The sequence below is a fragment of the Plectropomus leopardus genome, chromosome 15 (genome assembly GCF_026936395.1).
Source record: "Plectropomus leopardus strain MGB_pleo_1.0 chromosome 15, ASM2693639v1, whole genome shotgun sequence".
Lineage (NCBI taxonomy): Eukaryota > Metazoa > Chordata > Actinopteri > Perciformes > Serranidae > Plectropomus > Plectropomus leopardus.
In genome coordinates, this window is record NC_142190.1 from 6,461,734 (window position 1) to 6,480,126 (window position 18,393).

At 40.0% G+C, this 18,393-nt stretch overlaps 1 protein-coding gene across 1 annotated transcript in view; it reads right to left on the reverse strand.

Annotated features, from left to right (window-relative positions):
* Positions 1-18,393, reverse strand: part of med13a (mediator complex subunit 13a) — a 109,193-nt gene that overhangs the window by 62,298 nt on the left and 28,502 nt on the right. Inside the window, exon 3 of the mRNA XM_088088520.1 lies at positions 16,828-16,996. Coding sequence (XP_087944646.1) covers positions 16,828-16,996 — 169 coding nt within the window. The remainder of the gene's footprint in view (positions 1-16,827; positions 16,997-18,393) is intronic.

An 18,393-nucleotide genomic window follows, 5' to 3' on the forward strand; every position in this document is an offset into this window, starting at 1 on the left:
AAAGATATTCAATTTACTGTCATCCAGGAGCGAAGAAAACAGAGAATAATCACATTAAAGATGCTGGAATCAGAGAATTTTGACTACACTTTTCTTGGTTGCAATAAACTCTTAATTAGCAAACTCATTAGCAAAGAAGGTCTATCTCTGTTAGGATCCGTTCCTTAATGTTATCACACACTTCAGATATCAATCTCAGCCTGTCAGTGGCAAAAAGAAGCACTTTTGTCAGAATCAGAAACGCTTTATTCATCCCCAGGGAAAACAGTGAAGTAGAAATAAGAAGTGTTAAAAATTAGAAATAAGTAAAAATCTAACATGATATAGATTTAAATAAGAATATATATTTAAAGAAATGTGTAGTGGCAAAAATATGAAATAAAAATAAACTATGCTTAAATTTCACACCAGGTAAAAACTTAAAAACTCTAAAATGTAAAATAAAATGCATGTAAATTGGTGTGTGCATGTTTCGTGGCTGCCGGCTGCAGCATTCTGTCTCAGTACTGGACAAATTCCAAAAATTGTTGTTCTTTCGAGTCATTTAGTCACAAAAAACATGGAAAATCCACGTTGAAAACTACCAAACTTGTCCTTTACCCAAATCATGTCATAATTAAATTAAGATTTCATTTGAAAACTATTTCTTACTTTGCCTAAGGGCCCCTATGACCCCCTTGGGGGACCCTCGGGGTCCGTTCTCCATGGCACATCGTGTCTGTTTAAGTAGATCGAACCTGCCTCAAGACTCCAGTTCTCAGGGATTTCAGAATGTCATCTTCCCTGCAGCGAGTTACTGAATGCACTTCAAAAAAAAGGCCAAAACCCGAAGGCCAGTGTTGCAGAAAACTGCATGTGTGTGATATAAAACACCAACTGTCAGCAGCATGTGAGCTAATGGACACAGAAATCCCTTTTTAAACAACTTTATATTTCTCCACTTGTTTGTTTGCTCCATTATTAGTGGAATTAAATGCATCACAAAGAACTGAAAATATTAAATACAGCAGCAAAACCCAGCTAAACGGCTCTCAAAACAACTAGATACTACACCAAGAATATCGTTCACTAACGAGATGTGCCGGCTCACGTGTCTCTCTCAGTCATGTTGAGAGAGAATATGAAGGAGGGAGGGTTTCTGTTGCAGCCTGACAAAAAGCCACAAGATCTTTTAATCATCTTTTCTCTCTCTGTCTCCACCTTTCCTCCCACTCCCCTCTCTTCTGCTCCTCATCTATTAACTGGCAAATAGACTGGGCTGCTCTCTCGTCTGCTCTCCTTTCCCTCTCCTCTCCGTCACACACAGAGCGTACGCTCGCTCACACGCCGCCGTGATTGTCCACAGAGGCGAGGCACTCCCGGCTCCACCTCTTGGATGCAAATGTCCGGTGGCCTTTGGCTCGGCAAGGAGACAATAAGATAATCCAGTGAGGATTTGGAGCGGGGCCCACATACAAAGGAGGGCAGCCAGGTGGGTACATTTGCCTTCAGCTGGCATGCCATGGAAATGAGGTGCCAAAGGCCAGCGGCAGCGTGTGCGGCGAGGGAGGGCGCCGCGTGGGACTGACAGCCTCCATGAGTGTCACATGGAGCGCACTAACAGATGATCAGCCATTTAACCATCCCAGAGTTGTTTTTTTTTTGTAGGCAGTATGTAAAAAAAAAAAAAAGTTGATGTTTTACTGCATCCGTACAACTGACAAACGGAGCACAACAGCATCATTCACGGTCAAAATTCTGACTAGTTTATAGTTTCGTCAAACATTTCTAAATTGCACTGGACACCATATTCCACTTTTTGACTATTTGACATAACTCTCAAACTCTATAGGGATGCACTTACTTTGATTAACAACTGATTTGCCAATTCTTGGGCTGTACCAAAGACCATACGGTGGTAATTAACAGCAGAAATCTGAAGTTTTTACTGGGGGCTGAAGGATTGTTTTCAAAAGCCTCTCTGTCCCAGTCTCGCCTGGTTAGAACGAGCTAAAACATCTGCAGCAACAACATCCATCTCCAAGCCATTAAACAGTCCCAACAAACTTACAGACGCCGAATGACTGTTTCATTAAACCTGTTAATAACTGGAATGTAAGCCATGTGATGCCAACAGTTAGCCCTGTCACTTTGTGTGTGTGCTTGTGTCCCTGACACAGAGCACTCAAGATAAACAGAGAGAGCCAGAGAGAGATAATATTGGGCTTTATATTATTATCTTTTTATTATTATTATTTATGATATTATCATACATTACAATTAGCCTCAGAGGCTGAACGGTTCTCTGTCTCGACCCTCACAGCGGATAAGTATGAAAAAAAATTGGTAGAAACCTCAGGAGGAATAACTGAGGAAGGATACCTCTTCCAGGACAGACAGATGTGCAATAGATGTCGTGTGTACAGAATATTGCTCAAAAAATAAAAACAAATATAAAAAATCCCCAAATTATAAACTGAACACTTTGCCAGCAAACAAATATCAGAATATTCTGGTGCAGCCTTAGCCGATACTACTTGATTAATCACAGATTTTGTAAAATTTGATTAAAACAAAGGTAAAATGGCATCATCAAATCACAAGTTTTTCTCAAACTTTTTTCTTAAAGAATTTTTTTCTCACCCACTGAAAACCTATCTTCTTTATTTTTTGACAAATGGTGGATGACTGCAGTGATGGAAAGATCCAGACTGTTCTCTCTGAATAAAACAATGACTCTGTGAGCAACAACGTCTCATTATCTGTGAGTTATCTGCACTGAGGCCTGCCAGCAGATGAATTTGTGGCTTGTTGTCACAGCAAACGGCAGCGAAAGCAGTTGCCCATGTAAACCTACAGGGAGCGGCGATAAATCAATGCACCCTGCAATTTTTGTATCACAGGATTAGGATGTCCCTGCCAAATTTTCATCCATTAGTGGTATTTTCAGTGAGTTTTGATGCACTATTTTAAGATATGTCGTTTCTGTTCTTTTGATATTGTTACACAGCACAATGTGCCCCTGCTTGACATGACACAACATATCTGTGTGTCTTCTTTTTATGTGTCACCATGATTTGTTTTTAAAGATCAGAATTGTAGTCATTTAATCACTTAACAGCATTGTGGTATTTTACTGTAAAGGATGACAAAACTGACCATGAGATACTTAGCTTTTTCTAGCTGGAGAGTCACATGCTTTCTTTTTCATGCGTGTGCACACACTCAGTTTAGAAAGGCAATACGAAATTTAACATGAATCAAAAGTGAAACTACGGAGTCAAAGGTGAAACAGACGGAAAATAAGACGGCAGAAAAAAGGCTGCAGAGCTGCAACATTCCTCAGATGTTTGTTGGGTTTGGCTCTCCGCGCTCTAAGAACTGAGCTTCCGTTTGGCTGATTTAAACTTCCTCAGCACAACAAAAACAACAGCAGCAGCAGCAAGTCGGGATGCAGCGATCAACCAATTAACAGCACTTTTAAATATGACAGTTTTTATCCTCAAAGCCTCAGCTACACCGAGTGTTTCTGTTCTCACTCTCAAACGAGGGACATAATGGTACAATTTCTATGAAAAACAGTGGTCAGTGAGGAATATCAAACAAATTGACACATGGATAATAGCAGATGCAACTGGCAGACTGCAGGAAGACTGAAAGCAAACCTTCAAATGCCATGCAGGAGCAAGTTCAGGTAATCAAAGTTACACAAGCTGTCACAAAAGCCACTCCACTCAAGTGTGTTTGAGGGGAGCAACATTAGATAAACCATGGCCAAGGGACCCAGCACTGAGGTGTTACACAAAGAATGATCACGGGGTTGTTTTAGAAGACAGATATCCATAATGCAACTAAAAAAGTCACTGCTAAATGGTCCAACACCTCAAATTTATTACATCATCTTCCAGATCACCATCAAGCTATACATGATGGAGTGGAGGGTAATACAATCGCTCTTTATGCCACGTCACCTGATTTTTGACATTAAGTTGGTAATATTTTCTTGTAAATTTAGGAGTTTAAGAACATAATATTATGACTTTTTCTCATAAAGTGTCAATATTTTTTCTTTAAATAGTATGCATTTATTCTCATTAAATTACAAATGTATTCTCATAATATTAGGACTTTATTCCTCTAATGTCTGCTTCTTTTTCTCTGGTCATTTTCCATCTCTGGACACAGCAGTCTCCTCTGCTCTGTTGTGTACATGGATACTTGCCACGTGCAGCAGCTTGTTATGATCTGCGGCATGTAAACATGTTTTGACTGGTCGTGCGCTGCTGCGGTGACAGGACGTGCTGGCATGGGCACAATATTATCAAACAATGTTTCTGGAGTTAAAGCTTACAATAACAATCAGCCACCGTGTGAACAAGGATGAAATGTTTTGACTGCTGATGTGACATAAAAAAAGAGAGAGACTTTCTGAGAAATGATGATTAGTTATCAAAACATTTTCTTCAAAGTAGCATGGATGCCTTTTTCGGGTATTAGTGTGTTACTGTATAAATAATAATTACCTGTTGGCAGAATATTTCAAGGCAGCGCAGATGCACTGATTGCAATGTTCTTGGAAAATTGCGTTCTTTAAAAATATCTAATTTGCCGATTCTGATTTCCTCTCTATGACAGACAAAACACAAACATTTTTGTAGCTTCTTTTTTTTCCCGGAAAATTCAGCTGTATATTCACAATAAAACACTGACTGACAAAAACATTCATTTTTTTCCAAAATTGGAGAGTGTTTTTGTACGAATAAAATGAAAAAAAACTGCAGTCTATCCCACTTAATCTAACACGTAACTGAGTGCTGGATGGAGAGACGGACAGTATTTTTTGGCAGCCTATCATTGCATTACGCGGCAAAGCGGCTATAATTAGCTCCATCACCCGAGTGTCACTTTTCCATCACTCGCGATGGAGGCTGATTGGTGCTGGAGCTGATAAATACCTGTGGTGACTGCAGAGTCATTTGTCCCAGGAGCGAATGCTAATTGTAACTTTTACCATAAATAAAAAAGACAGATGTGAGTGGGGGTTAGTGGGGTTTTTTGTGTGGTGGGAATGGGGCTTACAGTGTCGGAGAAGTTGCTGAGGAGTTGGTGTGACTGAGGGTCTGTGTTTGACATCCTGGGATTGAGAACAGGTTGCAGCTGCTGTGTCAGTGGTTGGGTACTGTCTGTTCCTCTGTGCGCACGGTGTAAACTATTGGCTGGTGCATGCGTGTAAATAAAGATATCATATCATATCGAGGTAAGAGGCGATATATCATCTTAGATATTGGATATTGTTATATTGTGATATCAAATAAACAGCATTTTTTCCTGATTTTAGAGGCTGTATTACAGTAAAGTGACTCGCAATTTATCAGATTTTCTACATGTTTTAATAATTGCCTTTACCCACTTCGTGATTCTGTCTACATGACTAATGATTATGGATCAAATTGGAATTGTTAATATTGTTTAAAAAGTACCAATAGCCATTTCTAACATATTGTTACAAAGAGGAAATTTGGTTAAATAAATAAATAAAAACCTGGATTAAGCATTAAGTGCTTTTGGGGAGATTTAAAAATATTGAGATATATATCGTGTATTGAGATATAAGTATTGCAATATAACTTAGCCCTCGCAAAAGTTTCTTCTTGCACAGCGAAAACAGAGGAGATCAAACAGTAAAACTAAGCAGCGCTAATCAAATATAAACCAAGATTCTGGTGCTGAGTTGCATATTTCTCTCATCAAATGCTTTAAGAAACATGTTTTAGTGCACTGCTTAACTCTAACATGAAATCCAGCCACCACTGTTTCACATGGACCAGTACACATTATGTAGCCCACCAGTGGGAGCGCTGCATTCTGGTAGTTGTAGGTTTTCTACCTAGCCTACTTCTATGCGAGTACTTTTTTTAAGAGAGATGTGACAAATAAGGATGGAGAGCTAAAAAAAAAAAAAAAAAAAAAAGAACGAAGGTGGTAAACAGCGCTGAATTAGAGAACACATTTCCAGGGTGATATAATCTCCCCTACTGTCTAGCCACCTGACCACTGGGAAACAACAGCACTGTCTGCTGCCAAAGTAACACAAGCACACAAACACACACAGCCCTGAGAGACGCGCCAGCTCCAGCTTTAGCACACGGTTCACACAGGAGACTAGGTGCTAGAGAAAACACTAAAACTCTTAAGGCCAGCACATTCACTTACACACACTCAGAGCTCTATTACTTTGAATTGATTTCCCTCTGCCACAAATGGAGAGGGGCTGAGCCTCTTTATATATGTCAGATTAAACTTGGAAAGGGGAGAGAAATGGAAAGAGATGGAACGACAAGCGCATAAAAAGAGGAGAAATCCGATCCTCTGCGAGTCTGTCACACAGATACAGCTGGAGCCGGCTAAAGATAATACTGACATAACCCTGACAACAAGTCGGGCTGCAGCTCCCTTTAAGTCACACACAAGCGCAGACACGCACTCACACACCCGGGGTTCCTCAAATACACCTGCTGTCAGCTCAAAAGTCTCAATCTGAGCCAGATACCTTTGCTCTCCAGAAAAAAAAAAAACTGTAATTATGCTCATTAACATGTTCACATAATCACTTTGCAACTGCATCCTGATTGTGATGCCACATCTGTGTCTTCTTGTGAAAGAAGCACTTTGTATCTCTGCAGTGTGACGTGCATTTAATTGTCAAAATAAGCAGTCAATTTAAAGAGCACAACAAACCTGCAAAACCATTTTTAACTGTTGGGCCGGGTGAGAAAACGATGACAATAATTATCTGAACATTATTTTTCCTCAACAGAAATATAACAAATGTTCAAAGAATGTTTGATCAAATGAAATCATCGTACCCCGGGAGAGGGGGACGCCAATGCACCTTTAACGCAAGCTGCCATGCGCAATTCAACAGAAGAAGAAAGGATGAAAGGGAGGACTGGTAGAAGGAGGAGAGGAAGAGAAGAAGAGGAAAAAGGAGAAGAAGAGGAGAGGAGGTGAAGAAGAAAAGAGGAGGGAGGAGGGAAAGAGGAGAAGAGTGTGAGGAGAAGATGATGGAGAAAAAGGAGAAGCCAAAGAAAGGAGGAGGAAAAAGAGAAGAGAAAAAAACAGAGAGTAGCAGTACTAGTAGTACTATATCATTACAACGTTACAACAACATTCAACAGGCTCATAAAGTTATTTTCGGTGTGACTGATGACCGCCACGTGACGTTCGCTACAGAGGCTGTACGGCCGACTCATCTGATGCTGATGGATAGTCGGCGAGCTGACGTGACTGTTGCTGTTTCATTAGAATAATTTGACATTAACGTGAATAAACATGACTAATCTTCGGCACATTAACTTGTCACTTCTGTCTGAGTCACATCAGATTTTCATGGATATTCCCACACTACTTCACAACGTCACCAAAATCTCTATTTCGTTACCGTTTTGATCGAGAAACGGTACAAATGACATACTGTGTGTTTGACATGAGTACTGCCCAGAGTCCACATATTTCTTTTGTCGATTTCTTTTTGTTTACTTTGTCAGCTATCAGAGGTCTGGTGAGTCTTTGTGGTGAAATTAAATTAATAATTAAACTTCAATATCCGGTTAACAGCCCATGGTGCACGTAAAACTTTAACTAAAAGATAATTAAATGTCTCAAAAATGACCAAGTGTTAGATGTGCTTCATTTTGACGACACACGACTTCATAACATCACCAAAATACGTCTTTTGTTTCTGTTTTGATCGAGAAACGGTACGAAATTAGTATAAACAGAGCGTGTTTAAACTTTGCACAGAAAATACAAACCACAGTTAAGATTTATTTTGTTTATTTTATCCACTAAACACAAAATATTTTAAAATGTACAAAGGCATCCTACTTTGTGCGTTTATCGTTTAATTAAACTGAAATTATTTCGTTTATAACTGTTTACAATCTGCGTAAGATTGTTGCAGTGTTTGGCAACTGTTTGTCATGTTCTCTCAATAAATAATAGTTAAAACCACAATGACCAGTTTGTTTGTTTTTTCAACTTGCACTCAGCAGCAAAAATCAACCTTTAAACTTTAAATCAATAATAATTGGATTTTAGGGTGATAATTATTGACAGCAACTTATATTAAATTTTGCATTGAGATAAAATTTTTGGCCATGTCAACCAGCCCGAAGCATCAAACATCCTTTAAAAAATGACAGTTATGGTAGTATTATATGTAAAAAGGATGATTATTTCAGGCCATGCTCACATTGAGTCATTAGGTCATTATGCCCTTAGTAATATGAGTTGTCCACTTGTAATAATAATCATTACCCAGAGCTAGGGCCAATTCATCAGCCTCGCTGGATTTAAGTTGGGCTCCTGCAGTTAACCCACAAAGACAAGGCCTACATTCTGCCCATTTTTCTTTTTAATTAGCTGAAATACTTTTAGAAAACCATGTTTCCCTGTAGTTACTGTGGTTTCAAATTTTGACCACCAGCTGTGACGGAAATGTAACGTCTCATTACTTGTTGGTGAAACTCAAAAGCCATAACCTAAAAATCTTTTTTATTAACGATATTTGCCTTAACAACATGATTAATCGTACAGGAGACCTAATGCACAACTGTAACTTTAAACTGAGATAATTTTGCAATATTTATGACCATCTATTCATGAGGAAACACTTGATTTTTGTTTCTTGCCAATGTACCTTTGCTGTAGACGGGCTTTGGTGACAAACTGACATTGGGGGGCTTTATGAATAAATTAAAAAGGTGAAAAAGAAGAAAAAAAAAGTGTGATTTTTTTTTATTTGTTGGTGACCTTTCAGGACCTTTGCAATGCATTATTAGCCTATGCAGTGAATTTAAACTGAAACCTACATTTGGCTGGAACACATCTGTTAAGGACTTGATTTCGAGGTTTCTCGGGAGTTTGCAGGACCCTGTGGCGAGGTGAAGCTGTACATACAGAGCTGCCACCTTGTAGTCTACAGGGATGAGGTGAAAGGTCTAACACTATATAAGGGATTAGCTTTAAATGTGGCCATCTGTCTGAACCTCTGGATTAAAGACAGTACCACAGCAATCACAGTTACTTAGAAAAAGGACAGAGAGGAAGCGAGAGGGAGGGACGCCTGACAGATTAACTATGACGACTTCTTCAGACCTTCGCCTGGCCCCTGACTCTGCTATAGCCTCAGGTCACATGGGAGGAATGAAGGCTACAGCGGCTGAGGAGGCGGGAGGGTGTGAAGAACAGAGGGAGCAAGAGGAAATGTAAGGGCACAGGATTCCCTCTGTGAACGGTGAAACGTGTCCCTGCTGCTTCTCTTGAATTCCACCGCTGACACAATACGGGTTTCCTCAGTGCCACAACGCATAAAAAGACGATGATGCCGGTTAACTTTAGTAATGAGGGATACATTCTTTTTTTCTCTCAGGGTCTCTCGCCGGCATTAGAAGAAATGAGGCAGGCATTCAGGAGCGGAAATTGGTGGGAAAATATCATAATAATGTGCTATAAGTTTCCTGGCGGTCTCTTTTCTTCACACAGCGTAAGCGTTTTGTTCACTGTGAACACCGAGTCACGACAAGCTGATATCAGAGTGGCTTCTGTAAATCATAGGAGTCATTAACTTGAAAATGCTATGATTTGTCCATCCTGAAATCAATCATGTCAACTGACTGATACAGTTTTTTTATTACAAAAAAACTACGCATATTGCCTTCATTTCTTTTAAAAACACGGGAAGAAGACAACAAGAAGAAGAAATGTCTCAAAAATTAGCAAGAAATTAGTAGACTTAGAAAATTATTTTTAGAAAAGCTAGGAAAACGTCTAGGAAAAAAGTAAAAATTAGGGAACAAAACTGTATATATAATTATCCTAACTATATATTTAAAATTATGTTGCATAATTATCATTTTTTAAGCACTTTTTCCTTGTCTTCTTTTCATTGGAATTTTTAAAAAACATTTTTTCCATACATGGAGTACATGAAAATTCCCTAAAAATTAGTAAAAAAGAAAAAAAAAAAAGCTGTCATACTCTACGTTTACGACACCTGTGTGACGGTGGACGTAAACAAAAAAAATCGAGCTGGGCGTGCGCTCAAAATTCAGATCAATCATGATCAATTACAAAATAATTGGGCCTGATACCAGTCCTTCTGATCCGATCGGGACATGTCTAACTCTAATTAATGCATTTTTTTAACCAGTGCAGACGATGTTTGAGGCTGACAGTTCAAACGGGGGCATATTTTTAAAATGAGCTTTTTCGAAGATATCCTCAAATTGTAGGGTCTTTTTAAGGTCAGTGATGCAGAAGATTTAAATTGTAACACTGAAGTGATGCAAAGGGAAATGGACTATTAATAATTTATAATTGCAGAGCAATTAAGGAAATGAACCATGCCAATGAAAAACACTGGTATTTTTCTTTAAGAGCCATATTTATCTTCTGGACAGGATCTCTCCAGCAACATGATATATCCAGAGCGCCGGGTCACATGGTCCCCCAGCCCAGTCTCCCTGGAGTTCCTGCTGCTGGAGAGACTGATGAAGTATAAAGAAGACCAGGGGGTAGGGGGTCGAGTGCCGGGGGCGGGGTACTTAGGAGAGGTGCTGAGCTGCATATCTATATCAGCAGTATTAGTCCGTATGCACACGAAATGTCATATTATGCAGCTTTGTCTGGCTGCATTTCCTGCATCTTAACGCCAATAATGCCAGCAAGAAGCTCGTGTGCCAACTCCACGACTGCCCTCAGTGCGGACCGGGTCGCATGCCGACTGTTGGCGAGCGTGCTTGTGTGGCCGTCTCCCTGTGTGTGTGTGTGTGTGTGTGTGTGTGTGTGTGTTGTGCTGGGAGCAGGGAGGGGATAAATTTAGCGCTTTAGCCCCAGACTGGAGGCAGTGGCCCTTTATCCTGCACTGTCCTACTTAACAGAGTGCTGCTCTGTGCTTCCGCCTGCCACAGCGCACCAGGACTCACACATTCACCTCCCAACGTCGGGCCAAAACAACAGAAGAAGAATGTGCTCCGCCACATAGCACACAGTTATGCAGAAAAACGCAAACATATTTGTTATTGTACAACTGCATCTATAACTTGCATGCTGGCCTCATTTCACAACAGCTTGATTTGTTAATGATGCTTTCAGCCAAAAGCACAACACATATTTAAATACAGCGGAGTAGTAATCTCGTGCTCTTCGCAGTTGCTCTTGTAAATGCTGCTTTTAACACAGCGCGCACAACAGGCAGATAAAAAGAAACGATATCCCCTTTTGTCCTGATCAAATTGAAACATCAAAGCAGGCTGGCTTTAATGCTGCTCCGAATTTTGTTGATGCAGCCAATTAGGAGGAAGACAACGAGTTAGTCTGCCTTAAGCTGACCAATCGAGCACGAGCATCCCGCTTCACCTTGGAAACACACGATCCCATGGTGCATTTCCCTGCTGCCATGACAACCAAGAGGAGCTCTCCCTTGCTCACTCCCTCCCTCCTTCCCTTGTGTTCTCTCCCGCTCTCTCCCTCTCTCTGTTTCCTGAAGCCAGTCTACCTAGCAGCACAAGGTTCACAGAAACAACCAGGCTGCACAACTTGGAGCCGCCTGCACTCCAGACAAAGAGAATTACTGTCAGCTGTATCAACACATACTGCTGCATTTGCACATTAAAAACAAACGTTTCCACCAATCAATGTGCACTGATATATTACAAGAGACATTAAAAGCAATATTTTGTTTTTTTGAACTATAAAATCTCTGGAAATATGTGGCAAATTCCCAACAACTTCTGACAACAATAAGAAGCTCTAATGGAGGTTTTCATTATTACTAAAGATCCTGCGAATTCAGTTTGCTGCCTCCTGCTTACCACACGCATCAGACTAAAATAAGAGGAGGACGAGGAGGGGAGGGAGGGAGAGATGATGTAAGCATTTCAACACAGGCTGAGGTCTGGGGTTGAGGTTATAAACACTGTCAGCTGGCCGCAGCCTCCACCAACTGGGGGCTTTAGATGCTGCAGAGGAGTCGTCTCATGATCAGAGGGGTGTTTCCCAGACGCAGATTTGAGTGGAGTGGCCCACACAAAAAGATCTTTTAGTATTTACTACTTTAGCTTACTTCTAGCTTTTAAAAGGTTCGGGCGGATGACTGGCAATGACGAGTGTGCCATAATAGTGCATGAAGAGAAAATTAACCGTCAAATGTTTTGATAATTGGTTAAGACTGCAACTGCAAATTCTCATGTTTGGACAACAAAAAATCAGAAAACTATTAATAATGCCTCATTTCCAAATGTCCAAGAAACAGTTAAAAGCCCAGAAATAGAGTGCCTCGGGAGTGAGTCCTAAAAGCCAGAAATGAGTTAACATTTCAGCACCTCCTGGTTCTCTCATATTAAAGTCAATGGGTTTTTTGAATGGGTTTTCGGTTCGATGCCTAAAATAAGGTCTGTGGTAATATAAATAGGTAAGAAAATCCCCCACTCATGGGCTTTGAAGCTTCTTTGTGTCTTAAAAAAGAGAGTTGCTACCAATTGGCTAAATGAAATGAGACTATATCAGAATCAGAAATATTTTATTGATCCCCAGGAGGAAACTGTGGATATATCTCTAGACTGTGATCACACCGAACCGCACCAAGCACGACTTTACAGCCTCATTATAGTGGTGGTTCTTATAGCCTTACGTTGGCTTTTTACTTCAAGCGATTTATCAAAGATCATAAAAGTGGTGTTCATTTGTGGAGATTATCTTGCTAAACAAAATGTGTAAGTATCATGAGCATTTGTCTGCCACAGATCTAATTTTCTACAATAATCCAAAATCCAGTGGAAAAGTCCCGTAGGGTTTTTTTAAGGAATCAGGGAGATGTTAACTACCACGTCGTCCTACAGAAAAGCGTCATCCCTGCAGCACTCTATATTCTTATTTACTATAATGTTATAAATAATTACTCAAGAAAGGCACTCTACTCAAACAACATGTTTTTTTCCCAGCCAGCACATAAACAACCACCCTGGCCTAATTTTCTAAACTTTGTGAATTACAGTATCTTTGACTATTGCGGATCTAAGGAATAACATACTGTATACTCTGTAGTAAACTGTGTCATATTCCCCAATTCTAACGTTTGTCCTTTTATGAACCTACACGTTATCCTTTAAGAAAAACAACTTATTTATATAAATATACATTCTATGAATTTTGTGGTCACAGAGGACTTAATTTTCCTTTGCTGGAAATCCATTTGTGTATTAGAAGAAGATGCAATACTGACTTGTGTTTGACCTTTGTTTTGCTGAAAGGTGAACAGGGTGGTTTGAGGATAACTAATAATGACTAATCTGTTTAATATGTGTTTGTGTATTTAGGAAGGAAGGAAAAGTATCAAAGAATGACCGGCGTCAAACAATGTACAGTCAAGTACAGTTTCCACTGGACAAGAAGTGTGGGAATTCCCTGGAAATGTTCAATCCCATTCCCTGTGGAATCCACGAGGCACTGAGAGAAATGTTGTTTTTTTTATTTCAAATAAAAAGTAGATAAGCTCTGCATCACATGCAAGCATCACTGCGAACTTAGCATTACTTTGTCCCACAGTAACAAAAATAAACATTACTTCAGCCAATCTGAGTACAAATACCACAGCCTTACACTGATAACAGCATCACTGTCAGACCAGCTGATCTGGGCGCAGTAGCAACATTTAAAAACAAACAAACACAAAAGTGATCTTGTAAATTTCCGTCAGAGTTTTGTCATGCTTTGTTTGGCCAAATCCCAGCATGGCTGGAGCGCAGCCGAACACACCAAAGGGAGAGGAAAAACATCCTTGACGACAACTAAGATTCAGGGTGGTTGCACCACTATTTATAACCTGCCCAGTCTGCTCCGTGACAGCAGAGGGGGATGAAGGGAAGAGGAGAGAGAGAGAGAGAGAGAGAGAGAGAGAGAAAGAGAGAGAGAAGCAGACAGACAGACAGAGGGTGGCCTGTGAATTCCAGAGCAGAGGAAAAGACCATTGTTTTTTTGTTTTTTTTCCCTTGACTGGGGCCCTCTGTGATCAGCGTACTGGGTAAAGAGCTAAAAACAAGTCATGAATTTAAAGAGAAGTGGCTTGTTCTTCAGTATCATTTTGTCTATCCTTTTGTCTATTATTAGGCAAGTTAAGTGAAAATCTATCATACTTGTCCTGACAAAAAAAAGAGTCATTGTCTACAGATTGCACCACCCAGAGAGAGTCTGCATTAAAGCTGGAAAATGATCTGCCACAAGCTGACAACAGTTCTGGCCTTTTCTATCCTGGACAGAGCACACGTTCTGTGCACACACACAAGATTATGTCGCTGCGCTGCCCCCGTGGTCACCTGACTGGGAAATCTGGCAACAACACCATAACAACTCTGAAAACAATAACACACAAAACAGAGCTGGGAGAAATGCATTTAAAAACACAGCCTCTCTGATTCTAGAGTGTCTGCTTTCTCATTTAAAACCGCCCTGCAGGTGTTACACATGCATAAAATCTGTCACACCTCACACTACAATTATAATTTCCCCAAACAAATGTAAAAAAAACCCCAACAACACCAAAACAATAGCTGTGTGTTAAATGTGGAGGCAGGGTGAGGTAAGAAGAGTCGAGGAGACAGTGGGGGTAAAAAACTGACACGGTCATTTTCTACTCACTACCCAGAGTCTCCGTCTCTTATCAATAAACCCAGACACCAAGGGCAAGAAATCCAGCTCAGCAGATAGCACAGAGGAGGTGCAGGATGTCTCAGTTGTACACAAACACACTCAGAGCGAGAGGAGAGATAGGAGACAGACAGTGCTGGCACTCTGGCACAACAGCACCTCTTTCAGTCTTTTTAAAAACTCATATCACGACTGTAATGTAGTGCACAATGCAGGGATGTGGGGGCCAATCCGGGCGTTTTGTGATACATCAATGTTGTTGTGTAAAGCCTGATCCGTTTAGTATCCTTTGTTTGTTTGCCTTTGGTGCAGCATCTGTCAAAAGTGCCCAATTGCGCTCCATTAAAACACTAAATCCAAAGCAACCTGCAAGTAAGTGACCCACAAGTTTAACTGTGGGGCTCACAAAATAAACAGCAGCCAGCAGTTTCCACTGAAGCAATATGGTGATGATAATATGAAAAGCTGTGCCGCTTAGGGTATAAAAAAAGGTTCATTTTTCGAGCAACATTGTGCAGGTGAGCTACACCTCTAAACTCATGCTGAAAACTGCTTTTCAACTTCAATATATTGTTTAAGAATCACTGAACCAGCAAATATGTGGCTTTCATTGTTATTATTTTTCTGTAGCCTTACTCTAGGCTAAGCATGCACTGTGCAGCTTAAAGGGACAGTTCACCCAAAAATTAAAAACACATATTGTTCCCCTTACCTGTGGTGCTATTTATCAGTCTAGATTGTTTTGGTGTGAGTTTCAGAGTGCTGGAGATATAAGCTTTAGACATGTCTGCCTTCTCTCCAATATAATGGAAGTAGACGGCACTCGGCTTAAAGCGGCCAAGAAAAAAAGTTTGAAAAACTCAACAGCGATGTATCTTTTCAGAAATCATGACCTGGTTACTCAAGACAATCCACAGACCTTGTTGTGAGCAGTTTTGTGTAAGAACTATTTTCTTTCTAAACCCGCCAACAGCATCATCGCATGTAAGGAAGCATGCATCTACTGCCATCTCATCTAGCAATATTAATATTAATGTTTGCATCTCACAAGCACGAGCCTCTTAACCATGAGCATGATTCCTTATGCAAAGTGACATGATTTGAGGGTAGAACTAGGTATAGTTAAAAATAATATCAGTACCCTTAATGTGACACTAATACCAACAGTGTTTTTTTTTTCTTTATGCGGTACCCGATATGTTAATGGAAGCATTTAGTTGCATAAAACTGCAGCATACTTTTGAACGTTCTGGTGGCATCCTGTCACGCTGAAATGCCAACTGGCAAACACACCGTGCTCGATTTCACCACACTACAGACTGCACAGGTTGCAGCTGCAGCAGTAGTGAGCCAATGACCTATTTCAAAATCTGAGCACAAAAGGGTCGCATGCAAGTATGATTTGACTGGAAAAGTTTCAGTAGTACTTGGTATTATGTTATTTCGGTCGATAACTTCAAGGTATCGAGTACCAACCAACCCTTTGCCCTAGTTGGCATGTGCTGTTTGGTAGAAAGAAAATAGTTGCTGCTCACAACAAGGTCTGTGGATTATCTAGAGATCTGGGATATGATTTCTGGAAAAAGACATTGCTGTTAAGTTTTTTAATGTTTTATTCAGGCTTTGACTACCACAAACCAAGTGCCATCTTGTTCCGTTATATCATATCCATTATTTTATAAAACAATCTAAACTGATAAACAGCACTACAGGCAAGAAAAAAAAAAGGTTTTTTATGTACTGGGGTGTACCTTTCCTTTTATTTAAAGAAAGACTCAATATCATAAAGATCAAGATCAGATGCCAGTAAAACATTAGCAGTACATCTTTGGTACAATATGTAATATTTAATATCAAACTATCCAAAGCAACTATTTGAACACATATATTTGTATGAAGTGCTGTCAGTGGAGACAGTGACCTACACACTGACATACACATAAAAACTGTGAACTCTGTGTATGTTGGAGCAGAGCTCTGCCTGAGCTGATCCAGACCACATCACCACTCAACAACAAGGGACAGAATGTGCCTAAAAGGGCAACTTTTAGAGAGAAAAACACATTTCCACAGTGCAGAGCAATGCCACGAAGGAGAGACAACACGGAGAAGAACTCAGCAGAACAGGTAGTGCCAACGTACCTCTTGTTGATGGGCTTCTCATCCTTCTCGTAGGGTTTGACAAACCACTTGCCGATGCGAACGAAGCTGCGATTCATGAGGCAGCGCTCCAGCAAGTTGTGGATGGCTTTGAACAGCAGCGTGCGACACTCGTAGGAAAGCCCGTTCTCCCATAACCCATCATCCTCGGCTGGGGAGACAAAAAAATAAAGAGACAGAAAAATGTGAGAAGAGTGGGGAGCTTTAAGAGTTTTGGTGCCATTTTTTTAAACCTGTGGGAACTTTGCAGGGCGAACAATGTCAATCCTAACAGCACGGAAACTCAGTTTACAATTACAGTGAGAATGATGCATGCTGCTTCTGGCTGTGTGATCAAAGCATAACATACACATCAGATGGTGCAGTCCCTGATAGTCACTAATGTTTACAAGATGAAGTATGGGAGCAGAAAACTGTCACAGAAAACATAATGCCACTTACACTGCATCACCAAAACCAAGCTGTGAAGTACTGAAGCCAAAGTATTATTTAAACCACCATTTATTTGTTATTACAGTTATTATTTCAGTATTATTATTTATCATTTAAATATTACTATTTGAGTTGTAATTACAGTTATTATTTAAGATGTTATTACAGCTATGTTAACTTGTTATTACATTCAGATAAGCCAAAAGTTTTCTGTAAATTTTGTACTTTTTTTGAAAAATGTCCATCCTTTGATTGAGTAACACTGATTGTACTTTTGCCATGCTGTGTGCCATTGTTCTGTTATCTTTGTATGCAATTTATGTGCTCTATACCATGTGATATGTTCTTGAGCTAAATCAATAAAATGAAGCAATAAATGAAGAAATATTTTATTTTGTAGCCCAGCGTTCCTTGTATTAAAAAAGAATATAATTAACGGTCTCGTAGGTGAGAGTTTTTTAACTTTGTCCACTCCACTTCAGATTAAAAATGTATCAAAAATGATTCTGTTTTGAAGAGGGCAATTTAATTTGAGAAAATTGTGACTCCAACAAACATAGTTCTTCACAAAGTGTTTATATGTACTGTTTGCATGCACAACATCCGCTGTGAGCAGTTTCACAATGACATCTCGCTGACTGAACACACTGGATCACATTATGACACATCTTGCAACATGACGAACTCTCTATTAACGCCGTAGCTGTGAGCGATGATGTTTCTAATCAAACACACACACACAGGTAACTCAGAATAGGATCTCTGTGCATTCACTGGTAGGAACAATCAGTGATGGAGGATTGTGACATGGTTTCCCCTGTGGCAATCTGAAAACCGTGACAAGCCATTTTCAAGGACCTGCCAGTTAACATTGAACACCTTGATGCAGAAAATGCACATTTCCTGGAATGCAAAACAGTAAGTCATATCTAAAGTGACATCTGGGAAACATGTCACAAAAAAAGATTGTAAATGAGAGATGATAATGCAAACAGGAGTTCAGAGGTTAAGCAGAAACCTGCTGCTGTCTGCTTTTAGGCTGTTGAGGTTTCAGGTGCTTTCTTCTCCTCCACACATTGAGTTTTAATACCAGGTTTGAGGTATAACGGTACACAA